Raw genomic sequence first — 13,199 nt, 5'->3', positions numbered from 1 at the left:
AATACCAAACCAAATTTTTCTAAAACATTAAATAAATATTTCCATTCGACTCGATCAAATGCTTTTTCAGCATCCAAAGATATAACGCATTGTGGAGTTTTAGAAGAGGGCGAATATATAATGTTAAAATAGTTTCCGAACATTTGAAAAAGAATAACGACCCTTTATAAAGCCTGTTTGATCTTTAAAAATGATTTTACCCAAAATACTCTCTAACCGATTGGCCATTATCTTTGAGAGAATCTTAGCATCAACATTCAATAATGAAATAGGTCTGTATGAGGCACAATCAGTATGGTCTTTATCCTTTTTGAGAATTAAAGAAATAGAAGCCTCAGAAAAAGTAGAGGGTAAATCACTTTTCACAAAAGAATCTTTAAACATCTCCAACATATATGGAGAAAGCAATTTTCCAAATTTTTTATAAAATTCTACAGGATAGCCATTAAGTCCCGGGGCCTTACCAGATTGCATTGAAAAAATAGCTGTATGAATTTCAGATTCAGTAATTTGGGCATTGAGTTTTTTGCTCCTCAGCAGAACTTTTAAGAAAACCAATCTTTTGTAAAAAAGGCATTCATTTCAGAAGAGTCTACTGGACATTGAGATTTATAAAGTTCAGTATAAAAATCTTGAAAAATCTTACTAATTTCTTCATATTCCCGAGCCAGGGTACCATCCTTTCTATGAATTTTCAAAATTTGCCTTTTGGCTCCAGCCTATTTCAATTGAGATGCAAGTAGTTTATTATTTTTATCTCCAAACATATAAAATTGGCTTTTTAACTTAAGTAGATAACCTTCAATTGGATGAGTTAATAATAGGTTATATTGTGATTGAAGTTCCACCCTTTTTTAAAATAAATCAATATTAGGGGAAGTTGCATAGATATTATCTAAATCTTTAATTTGTTTTGAAATTTTATCTAATTCTGCTTTAGTCTGTTTTTTAAGTTTAGCTGAATAAGAAATTATCTGACCATGTAAAAATGCTTTGTATGTATCCCATATAATTCATTTAGACATACCTCCTATATCATTAAAAAGAAAAAAATTCTTTTATCTGGCTTTCAATAAAATGATAAAATCAGAGTTTTGCAATAAAGTCTGAGACATGCGCCATGGTGGATGGGCAAAAATGACATAATCAAATTCAAAGGACAAACTCAAAGGCGCATGGTCAGATATAGCAATAGCGTCAAAAAGTTGAATTTCCCCATGGGGATGAATAAAGTATCTATCTATCTATCTATTCACAGTTTTTAACATTAGGCAAAAGGCAGGGATCAATTATAATATAATCAATCCTCGAATATTTTTTATAAACATGTGGAATAAAAGGAATATTCTCTGTTATCAAGGTGTAAAATGCCTCCATAATTCGATCAACCCAAAATTGGTCAAAAAGGAGTTAATAACTGACGCAGAACGATTTGGAAGTCGCTGATTAGTTGAGCTCTTGTCAATCATAGGATTTAAACAACAGTTAAAATCCCCACCCATTATCAGCATATACTCATTTAAATCTGGCAGTAAAGCAAATATTTTTTTAAAAAAAGGATCATCTAAATTAGGACCATACAAATAGACCAAAACAACCTTTCTATTACACATCACTCCTTTAACAATTAAAAATCTGTCATTAGAATCTGATTCAATATCCTCTTTAGTAAATACATTAGATTTAATAAAGATAGATACGCCCTTAATTTTACTCTGAGAAGTAGCATGGAGCTGTATTTCATTCCACCAGCGAAAAAAATCTATTTTGATCTCCTGCCCTGATATGCGTCTCCTGGGCAAAAATTATATCAGGTTGGAATCGATTAATAATTTTAAAAGTCTTTTTTCGTTTAATAGGATGATTCCAACCAGGTACATTCTAACTTATTACATTAATCTGTTTAACTGCCATACTATAATTTTATTCCAATTTACTTTATACATGCGCAGAACACATACCAATACGGGATTATCAAAGATCTCAGTGATGAAGAATACAGCCATATAGAAAACACGCGTGCTCTGGAACCACCCAATGGGGAAAAAACTCCTAACTCTAAACCAACCCACCCTCCCAAAAGCCCGAAAAAAAAAGGCAAGCGAACTAAGATAGATGCGAAGCCATGGGCTGCTCTGTCAGTCTTGTCTCTCCGTCCCCCCAGCCAGTACACAAAAAAAAATGACCTTGCAATAAAATGACTAGTAACATCTTGACAAAGGAGAGTGTTTACATTCCATCATGCATTAAACAGAAAAAGAACCAAAATAATAGAATCTCAGAGAGAAAAACCAGCGCCATCTCAAGTTTAGCTTTAAATCCCTAAAAAAACTTTAAATTCGGTTATAGGGCGCTATAATAAAACAGATTAAAAAAAAAGGTTAATAGTATATTTAACCGAACTAAATTTACAAAAGTATTAATTAGTAATATCATAGTAACTAAACCCTCCCAGATATATATATAAAAAAAAACCCTATTGGTAGGAAAAAAAATTACCAGTTAGTTAAGAAACAAAAAAAAACATCAAACCAAATATTAGATAAAAGGAACAAACCTTTTATCCTCTTTTCTCAGTCAAATATGTAATTAACCATTTAAACAGTCAAACTTGAACCGTAAATCTTCTTTCCAAAAAAAAATCCAGCAGGATGTAATGATGAGCAGGTTTTCTTTTCTTCTTTTATTAATCTGTCAATGAAATATCCAGATAGCCTTCATATATCTTCTTTTCGAAATGTGAGTAATAGACAGATAATCAAACAGCTTTTCAGATAGTTCATTCGGTAGTAGCGTCAGTGGCGGTGACAGGTATAGCCTGGACAAAATCCAGAGCGACTTTTGGGTCAAAGAAAGTACATGGGGAAGAATTAGGAGGAAAAACTTTCATTTTTGTCGGGTAACCCAAAGGGGGAATAGTTTCTTATCATATGCTTGTTTCATTACCAAAGCAAATCTTGATCTTTGTTCCATTACTTCTTTCGGATAATCTTCATAAAAGCGGAGCTCAGACTCGTTGAATCTGAAAACTCTCTGTTTTCTTGCCTGTCGCATTATTTGATCTTTAATTTTAAAGTGATGAAAGCAAACCAAAATAAATCTTGGTTTGTTTGAATTTCTAGATTTCGAAGTGGACAGATTGTATGCTCTTTCAATAGCAGGCGGCTGTGATAAAATAGTCAGAAATAGATCATGAAAGGGCTTATCGAAGTAAACCGATAAGTCTCCATTTTCAGCTCCTTCTTGCAATCCAACGATTTGTATGTTGTTTCGGCGAGACCTAGTTTCCAGATCAATAATCTTATTATGATATTTTTTCAAACGGGTTGTAGTTTCAGACAGTTTTTGCTTAGTTGACTTCAATTCCTCTTCATGTTTAGTAACTTGAATTTCCACATCTTTAAGTTTTCCCAGAAATAACTTCATTTCATTATTATTCTTTTCCAGTTGATCTTTAATTACCTTGTTCTGATCTTGAATTGAATTCAGTGTCCGAACGATATCTTCAGCCCATGCTGGCATTTCATCAGATCTTTCCTTCAGCATCTTTCCTTTTCCATTACCTTTGTCAGTAGGTTCATGCAGATTCTTCCCACTTCTCATAGACAAAGACACATTACTCCCCTTCAAGAATCAGCAATTAAAAATTTTAAATTCAAAATCTAAGCTGGGGGGAGAGAGAGAAAACTAAGAGCAGCACAGAATTGCTGCTACTCTATTGACAGGCAGAGGCGGTCTCCAGGATTGAGAGAGTTAATAAATCAGCCACAATTAAATGATGGAGCCATCTTGATGGGCCAAATAGCCTAATCCTGCTCCTATGGTACCTGCCTCTTTGATACACCCAACACTCTGTCTGGTAAAAAGCATAGTTCTGACACCTCCCCTATACTTTCCCCTAATCACTGTAAAATTATGACCCCCCCCCCCATATTAACCATTTCTCTTCCTGTTTTCCAACACTTTGTCCATTGCCTTCTAACCCATGGTAATTTAAATGATAGTCTGAACCTCGGTGTTGCGAGAGTCCCTGGCCCCATCAGTCACTCAGGCAGGAGTCCCAGCTGTCAACTACCCTCTGAGTGAAAGAGTTCTTCACTTGATCTCCTCTAATGAAAGTCAGTCAGACTTATCAAACACAAAGTACACTGCAGATGCTGTGGTCAAATCAAGACGTACAAACAAGCTGGATACCTGCTGAGTTCATCCAGCTTGTTTGTAAGATTTATTATCAAAGTATTTATGTGTTTCCATATACTACCCTGAGATTCATTTTCTTGCAGGCATTTAATAAAGAAGCTTATGAAAAATTATATATAGACAAATACTAACCAACAAACAACATGCAAAGAAAATAATACTGAGAACATGAGTTATAGAGAACATGAGATGTAGAGTCCTTGAAAGTAAGTAAGTCTGTAGGTTGTGGAATCAGTTCAGTGTTGGGGTGAGTGAAGTTATCCCCTTGGTTCAGGAGCCTGATGGTTGTAGGATAATAAATGTTCCTGAACTTGGTGGTGTGGGATCTAACGCACCTGTACCCTCTATCTGAAGGAAGTAGTGAGAAGAGGGTTAGTATATTGGTGTTGTATCTTTAAAGTCAAAATTTAGTGCCTTTTGTTATCCATGCTCTTGGAGGCTCATCCCTCTTCATTAGCCTCATGTTCTGCTCAATAATGAAAATTGCTCTGATGTGTACAAGCAATAACTAGTTTGTTTCATTTCCCCCTCCCCTTCTCTCCTTTTCAGTCCGTATAATCATCACTTGTATTGTCGACGGGCCTACTGCTACCTGCAGCTGAGTGATCACCGGTGAGTCATATTCCTGGTAATGAGTGGATGCTTTTTAATCCTCAATTTATTAGCAAGGTCACCGCTGTATTGATGCCGTAGTCCAATGTAAGAGGAGCTGCAATATGACACATTACCGAGTTCACAGCTTTACTCTCCAGACTCAGTGACATGGAGTCTGAGGGAACGGGGATGCTGCGTGGTCACACCTGCCATTTCAGATTTTACATTAAACTGAGACCTCGTCTACCCTCTCAGATGAAGAAAAAAAGCCACCACTGCTATTTGAAGAATAAATTCAGAGGCAGCAAGATTGCATAACTATTATTTATGAGGAACAAGGGTGAGTGAATCCGCATGTACGCAAGTTGGTGAGACTGGAGTTTGAGGCTTAGTGTTCAGAGACCTGGTCATCAGAGAGTCTGAATTCGAGGTCTGGACTTTGGGGCACCTATGTCGATGTCATTGATTGGTCGAATAAATGCTATAAAAATGGTTATTTTACTGAAAATTATATATACATTTCAAGCAGTTCCTCCTTTTGTTCTGAAAATATTTTTTGATAAAATAGATTCTGTGATTTTGTCTTACATTTGGAATAATAAAAGCTCTAGAGTGAATAAACTTTTATTGCAAAAATCAAAAAAAATGGAGGACTGGTGCTACCAAACTTTAGATTTTATTATTGGGCAATTAATATTTGTTATATCACTTTTTGGATTCATGGTATAGATAACCAGGACTGCCCCTCATGGTTACATTTGGAGGAGAATTCGGTAACAGGGTTTTCTTTAGCTTCTTTATTAGGAGCTCCTCTTCCTTTTTGGTTCTCCAGAATAGGTAGACAAGCTCTCAATCCTATTGTTAAGCATACTTTAAAAATCTGGTTTCGGTTTCAGTTTCATAGATTTTTTGAATTAAATAATTTTCTATTCTTTAGTAATATCTATTCTAATTTTTTCTTTAAACCATCAACTCTGGATAAGGCTTTTTTAACATGGAAAACTAAGGGAATAAAAAATCAATTAAAAAAAGATTGAAAAAAAATGGACTTTGGGGCCCTCATTTGTTGAAATCACTAAGTCCTGGGTCGATATCAAATATGGAAGCCTGATGGCTGGAGCCCTGGGACTCTGCAAGTCCACGAGTTCACTGGAGGCCAGAGACCGCCTGCCCTGGAGTTGGAGGCCTGTCTGTGTATGTGGTGAGGGTGTGGAGAACAGGGCTTGTTGTTGTTTGTGTTGTTCTGTTGAACATTGTGGACATGCTATGTTGGTGTCAGAATGTGTGGGGACACTTGCGGGCTGCCCTCAGCATGTCCTTGGGTGTGTTGGTTGTTAACGCAAATGGTGCATTTCACTGTATGTTTCCGTGTACATGTGATAAATAAATCAAGTTGAATCTGAGTAACACTATTACAGTGCCAGCAACCTGTGTTCAATTCCCAATGTTGCCTCCAAGGAGTTTATACATTCTCCCTGTGACTGCATGGATTTCCTCCGGGTGCTCCAGTTTTTTCCCACATTCCAGAGATGTACAGGTTAGTAGGTTAATTGGTCACATGGGTGTAATTGGGTGATGCGGGCTCATTGGGCTGGAAGGACCCGTTACCAAGCTGAATCGAAATAAATAAATATTTAGTTCTCCACTTGATTGCTAATAACAGACCACAAGATGTAGGAGCAGAAGTGGGCCATTCAGCCCATTACATCTGATCCTCCATTCAATCATGGCAGTTTTTCTATGCCACTATTCTGCTTCCTGTAACCTTTAACCCCCTTATCATTCAAGAACCAATAAAACTCCACTTTAAATATACCCAATGACTTAGTTTCCACAGCTGGCAACGATTCCACAGATGCACCCAGCCTCTGGCTACAGAAATTCCACCTCATATCCCATCTAAAGGAGCGCCTCTTTATTCTGAAGCTTTGCCCTCCTGCAGATGGTTAGTCTGCAGTGTAAGGGATCTTGCTTTACATAATTCAGCTGTTGCATTTCCCATACATATCTGTGACCATATTCCCAAAGATGCTGAATAATGATTCCTGGGATAATGAACTGTAATGTCAAATTACAAGTGTTAACAAGTTACATTCAGAATTATTCATCGTGTGTACATGGAAACATATAGTGAAATGTGTTGTTTAACAACCAACAGAACCTAAGGATCTGCTGAGGGAAGCCTGCAAGTGTCACCATGCATTCCAGCTCCAACATAACATGTCTACAATGTTTAACAGAACAACATAAACAACAACAACAGCAAAAGAAAAACAAAACAAGCCTCTTTTCTCCTCATACACACAGACAGGCCTCTGACCCCAGACAAGCTGCCTCTCGGCTTCCAGCCCATAATCCTGGCCTGGACTAGCAGATTCATAGACATCAGCCTTCTGGATAACAGACATAAGATTTCTGACTTCTGGAAACGCCATCGGGCCTCCAATAGAGATTCCTTGTGCTTGCTTCTTGTACAGACATCCAATCCCAGGACTTGATCTGAGGGGACTTGCCAAGCTGCGGAGGTCATCAGCTCTCATCTACAGAGCCAACCATTGACTGGGGATCTTAGTGCCGGCTCCTCCTTCTGACTGTACATTTACTGCACGTGACTCCTAACTTCCCTCATCTCTGTACCTAAACCCTAACCTGTCCCTTAACTCCCCAAGCTGTCCAAAAACCATCCATATGAACCTTAACAAACATCTGCAGTGGTGCTAGAAAGCTTGTGAACCCTGTAGGATAAAATATGATCAGATCTTCACATAAGTCCTAAAACTAGATAAAGAAAACCCAATTAAATAAATAACACAATAACATTATACTTGTTCATTTATTTATTGAGAAAATTGATCCAATATTACATGGAGATGATCCAATATTACATGGGAGCATTTTGGAGATAGTGATCACAATTCTATTTCCTTCATTGGAGAGGGATAGGAACAGACAAGTTAGGAAAGCATTTAATTGGAGTATGGGGAAATATGAAGCTATCAGGCAGGAACTTGGAAGCATAAATTGGAAACAGATGTTCTCAGGGAAATATACCACAGAAATGTGGCAAATGTTCAGGGGATATTTGCGTGGCATTCTGCATAGGTTTGTTCTAATGAGACAGAAAGGATAGTAGGGTACAGGAACTGTGGTGTACAAGGGCTGTTGAAAATCTAGTCAGGAAGAAAAGAAAAGCGGACAAAAGATTCAAAAAACTAGGTAATGATAGAGATCTAGAAGATTATAAGGCTAGCAGGAAGGAGCTTAAGAATGAAATTAGGAGAGCCAGAAGGGACCGTGAGAAGGCCTTAGTGAGCAGGATTAAGGAAAACCCCAAGATATTCTACAGATATGTGAAGAGCAAGAGGATAAGACATGAGAGAATAGAACCAATCAAGTGTGACAGTGGAAAAGTGTGTATGGAACTGGAGGAAATAGCAGAGATTCTTAATGAATACTTTGCTTCAGTATTCACTATGGAAAAGGATCTTGACAATTGTAGGGATGACTTACAGTGGACTGAAAAGCTCGAGCATATAGACATTAAGAAAGAGGATGTGCTGGAGCTTTTGGAAAACATCAACTTGGATAAGTCACTGGGAGTGGACAAGATACACCCCAGGCTACTGTGGGAAGCGGGGAAGGAGATTGCTGAGCCTCTGGCAATGATCTTTGCATCATCAATGGGGATGGGAGAGGTTCCAGGGGATTGGAGGGTTGCAGATGTTGTTCCCTGATTCAAGAAAGGGAGTAGGGATAGCCCAGGAAATTATTCCAGTGAATCTTACTTAAATGGTTGGTAAGTTGATGGAGAAGATCCTGAGAGGCAGGATTTATGTACATTTGGCTCGTATGATTAGGAGTAGTCAGCATGGCTTTGTCAAGGGCAGGTTGTGCCTTACGAGCCTGATTGAATTTTTTGAGGATGTGACTAAACACATCGATGATGGTAGAGCAGTAGATGTCGTGTATATGGATTTTAGCAAGGCATTTGATAAGGTACCCCATGAAAGGCTTCTTGAGAAAGTAAGGAGGCATGGGATCCAAGGGGACCTTGCTTTGTGGATCCAGAACTGGCTTGCCCACAGAAGGCAAAGAGTGGTTGTAGACGGGTCATATTCTGCATGGAGGTCAGTGACCAGTGGTGTGCCTCAGGGATCTGTTCTGGGACCCTTACTCTTCGTGATTTTTATAAATGACCTGGATGAGGAAGTGGAGGGATGAGTTAGTAAATGTACTGATGACACAAAGGTTGGAGGTGTTGTGGATAGTGTGGAGGGCTGTCAGAGATTACAGCGGGACATTGATAGAATGCAAAACTGGGCTGAGAAGTGGCAGATGGTGTTCAACCCAGGTAAGTGTGAGGTGGTTCATTTTGGTAGGTCAAATATGATGGCAGAATATAGTATTAATGGTACTATAGTATTAATGCTATGTAGGTTGACTCTGTGGTTAAGAAGGCATACGGTGTATTGGCCTTCATCACCCGTGGGATTGAGTTTAAGAGCCGAGAGGTAATGTTGCAGCTATATAGGACCCTGGTCAGACCCACTTGGAGTACTGTGCTCAGTTCTGGTCGCCTCACTGCAGAAAGGATGTGGAAACCATAGAAAGGGTGCAGAGGAGATTTACAAGGATGTTACCTGGATTGGGAAGCATGCCTTATGAGAATAGGTTGAGTGAACTTGGCCTTTTCTTCTTGGAGCGACAGAGGATGAGAGGTGACCTGATAGAGGTGTATAAGATGATGAGAGGCATTGATCGTGTGGATAGTCAGAGGCTTTTTTCCCAGGGCTGAAATGGTTGCCACAAGAGGACACAGGTTTAAGGTGCTTGGAAGTAGGTACAGAGGAGATGTCAGGGGCAAGTTTTTTTTATGCAGAGAGTGGTGAGTGTGTGGAATGGGCTGCCGGCAACGGTGGTGGAGGTGGATACGATAGGGTTTTTTAAGAGATTCTTGGATAGGTACATGGAGCTTAGAAAAGTAAAGGGCTATGGGTTACCCTAGGTAATTTCTAAAGTAAGTACATGTTCAGCTCATCATTGTGGGCTGAAGGGCCTGTATTGTGCTGTAGGGTTTCTATATGTATTTGTTGGAAAAAGTATGTGAATCTCTGTAGTAATGCTTTCTACAAAAGCTATTTGGAGCTGGGTGTTCCAATCAATGAGATGAGATTGGAGGTGTGGGTTGTAGAGATACCCTGCCCTATATATAAAAAAACACTCAAAGTCAGGCTACTGACTGAGCCTGCTCTTCTCAAGAAAGATCTCTTTACGTACACTATGCCTCAGTCAAAACAACTTTCAGAGGACCTTAGAAGGATTGTAGAGATGCATGAAGCTGGAAAAGGCTACAAAAGCACTTTTAAAGACCTGAGTGTTCATCAGTCCACAGTAAGAGAAATTGCGTACAGGAACTCAGTACTGTTGCTACTCTCCCTAGGAGTGGCCATCCTGCAAAGATCACACCAAGAGCACAACATGCAATATTGAAGGAAGTGAAAAAGAATCCAAGGGTAACAGTAAATGACCTGCAGAAATCTCTAGAATCAGAATCAGGTTTATTATCACCGGAATGTGACGTGAAATTTGTTAACTTAGCAGCAGCAGTTCAATGCAATGCATAATCTAGCAGAGAGAAAAAAAGACATTATAATAATAATCAAATAAATCAATTATGTATATTGAATAGATTTTTTAAAAGTGCAAAAACAGAAATACTGTATATTTTTTTTTTTAAAAAGTGAGGTAGTGTCCAAAGTTTCAATGTCCATTTAGGAATCGGATGGCAGAGGGGAAGAAGCTGTTCCTGAATTGCTGAGTGTTTGCCTTCAAGCTTCTGTACCTCTTGCCTGATGGTAACAGTGAGAAAAGGGCATGCCCTGGGTGCTGGAGATTCTTAATAATGGACGCTGCCTTTCTGAGACACTGCTCCCTAAAGATGACCTGGGTACTTTGTAGGCTGGTACCCAAGATGGAGCTGACTGGATTTACAACCCTCTGCAGCTTCTTTCGGTCCTGTGCAGTAGCCCCTCCATACCAGACAGTGATGCAGCCTGTCAGAATGCTCTCCGCGGTACAGCTTTAGAAGCTATAGAAATTTTGTTGACTATAGTATTTATTGACATGCAAAATCTCTTCAAACTTGCTAAAGTCTCTGTTCATGTGTCTGCTATAAGAAAAACACTGAACAAGAATGATAAACACGAGGAAGGGTCTCAGCCCGAAACGTCGACAGTACTGCTATAGATGCTGCCTGGCCTGCTGTGTTCCACCAGCATTTTGTGTGTGTTGAACAAGAATGGTGTTCTTGGAAGGACACCACAAAGGAAACCACTACTCTCCAAATAGAAACCACATTGCTGCACATCTCAGGTTATCAGAAGACCACCTGGATGTTCTACAATGATTCTGGGACAATGTTCTGTGGACAGATGAGACAAAAGTTGAAATTTTTGGCAGAATTGCACATTGCTATATCTGGAGGAAAAAAGCTACTGCACACCAGCACCAAAATCGCATTCCAACTGTGAAGCATAGTGGAAGGAGCATCATAGTTTGGAGCTGCTTTGCTGCATCAGGGCCTGGACAGCTTGCAATCATTTTGAGGGAACAATGAATTCAAAATTGTTTCAGGACATTTTACAGGAGAATGTCAGGGTAGCAGTCTGTCACCTGAAGCATAATAGAAGTTGGATGATGCGACAAGACAATGATCTGAAAAGCAACAGTAAATCAACAACAGAATAGTTTAAAAAGAAGGAAATTTGTGTTTTGGAATGGCTGAGTAAAAGTCCTGACCTTAATCCTATAGCAATGTTGTGAAAAGGACCTAAAGCAAGCAATTCATGTAAGGAAGCCTACCAACATTCCAGAGTTGAAGCAGTTTCGTAATGAGGAATGGCCTAAAATTCATCCAAGCCAATGTGCAGAACTGATCAACAGTTACCGGAAATGTTTGGTTGAAGTCATTGCTGTATGGGGTGGGGTGGTGGTGGTGTCACACCAGTTACTGAAAGCAAAGGTTGACATACTTTTTCCAACAAATACATGTAATACTAAATCATTTTTCTCAATTAACTAAATGAACAAGTATAATGTTTTTGTGTTATTTATTTAATTGGGTTCTCTTTATTTTTAGGACACGTGAAGATCTGATTACATTTTGGATCATATTTATGCAGAAATATATAAAATTTGACAGGGTTTATAAACTTTCTCGCACCGCTATGCGTCTGAACCACAAGCTCGACAGATTTCACAGCTCAGCACCATCTTGACTGGAAGACATTGGAAGAACAGTTAAAAGAAGTTCCTGAACATCTTGCCCTTTCTGGAGTTGTTCTGGGAGTGGGCGGGCAATATCAGAGAAGTCTGTAGTGTTTTCTTTTGGAAATGGAGCTGTTAAACAAAGTGATTTACTTTTTCTTTTCTGTAGAACTGCCATCTTGGACAGCATCAGAGCCACGGTCCTGAAGCCAGACTATTTTAAGGCAAGTGATATACTTCTGGTTGATCCTCAGAAAGACTTATGTTCAAACCACCATTCATCTGCTTACCAATCTTGTCATGCCTTGTCTTCAGAGATTGTTTTGGGAATATTTTATTAATTTAGCAATTTTGGGGAATCTATTTTCAACTTCTGTTTATGCTAAGTTTTCTAGATTTCTCCTTTACCGGAAAATTGCAGGAAGCTCCTAATGCATCAGCGAAAATCTATCTACATATAACATTGTTCTGTTGCTCTACCGTGGTGACCCTGCATAATTAGAACATAGAGCAATCCAGCACAGTTCGGGCCCTTTGGCCCGCAATGTTGTGCCAATCTATATAAACCTTCATCACGCTCAATCATACCCTTCTCTCTGACACCATAATCCTCCATTTTCCTAACATCCATGTGCCTATCTAAATAGCCCTATTATATCAGCCTCTACCGGGAACTCACCCGTAAATTTTCCTCTACTCACCTTAAATGGATGTCCTCTGGTATTGGTCATTGCCACCCTGGAAAAAAAAAGTTGCTGGTTGTCCACTCTATCTATTACATAGAACAGTACAGGCCTTTTGGCCTATAATGTTGTGTCAGCCCTTTAATCTACCCTTACCTCCCACACAGACAGGCACATGGTTGTCCAAGAGGACTAAGAGTCCCTAAATATAACCATATAACATATAACCATATAACAATTACAGCACGGAAACAGGCCATCTCGGCCCTTCTAGTCTGTGCTGAACGCTTACTCTCACCTAGTCCCACTGACCCGCACTCAGCCCATAACCCTCCATTCCTTTCCTGTCCACATACCTATCCAATTTTACTTTAAATGACAATACCGAACCTGCCTCTGCCACTTCTACTGGAAGCTCATTCCACACAGCTACCACTCTCTGAGTAAAGAAATTCC

At 39.1% G+C, this 13,199-nt stretch overlaps 1 protein-coding gene across 4 annotated transcripts in view; it reads left to right on the top strand.

The window, feature by feature from the left end:
- Positions 1-13,199, top strand: part of LOC140716952 (E3 ubiquitin-protein ligase DZIP3-like) — a 195,102-nt gene that overhangs the window by 66,717 nt on the left and 115,186 nt on the right. For all 4 annotated transcript variants that reach the window (XM_073030129.1, XM_073030130.1, XM_073030126.1 and 1 more), the window contains exons 9-10: positions 4,750-4,812; positions 12,230-12,284. In XM_073030129.1, the coding sequence (XP_072886230.1) occupies positions 4,750-4,812; positions 12,230-12,284 (118 nt within the window). The remainder of the gene's footprint in view (positions 1-4,749; positions 4,813-12,229; positions 12,285-13,199) is intronic.

The sequence above is a fragment of the Hemitrygon akajei genome, chromosome 26 (genome assembly GCF_048418815.1).
Source record: "Hemitrygon akajei chromosome 26, sHemAka1.3, whole genome shotgun sequence".
In the NCBI taxonomy this organism is placed as follows: Eukaryota; Metazoa; Chordata; class Chondrichthyes; order Myliobatiformes; family Dasyatidae; genus Hemitrygon; species Hemitrygon akajei.
Note: the sequence above shows the minus strand (reverse complement) of the source record. Positions and strands in the feature narration are given on the sequence as shown.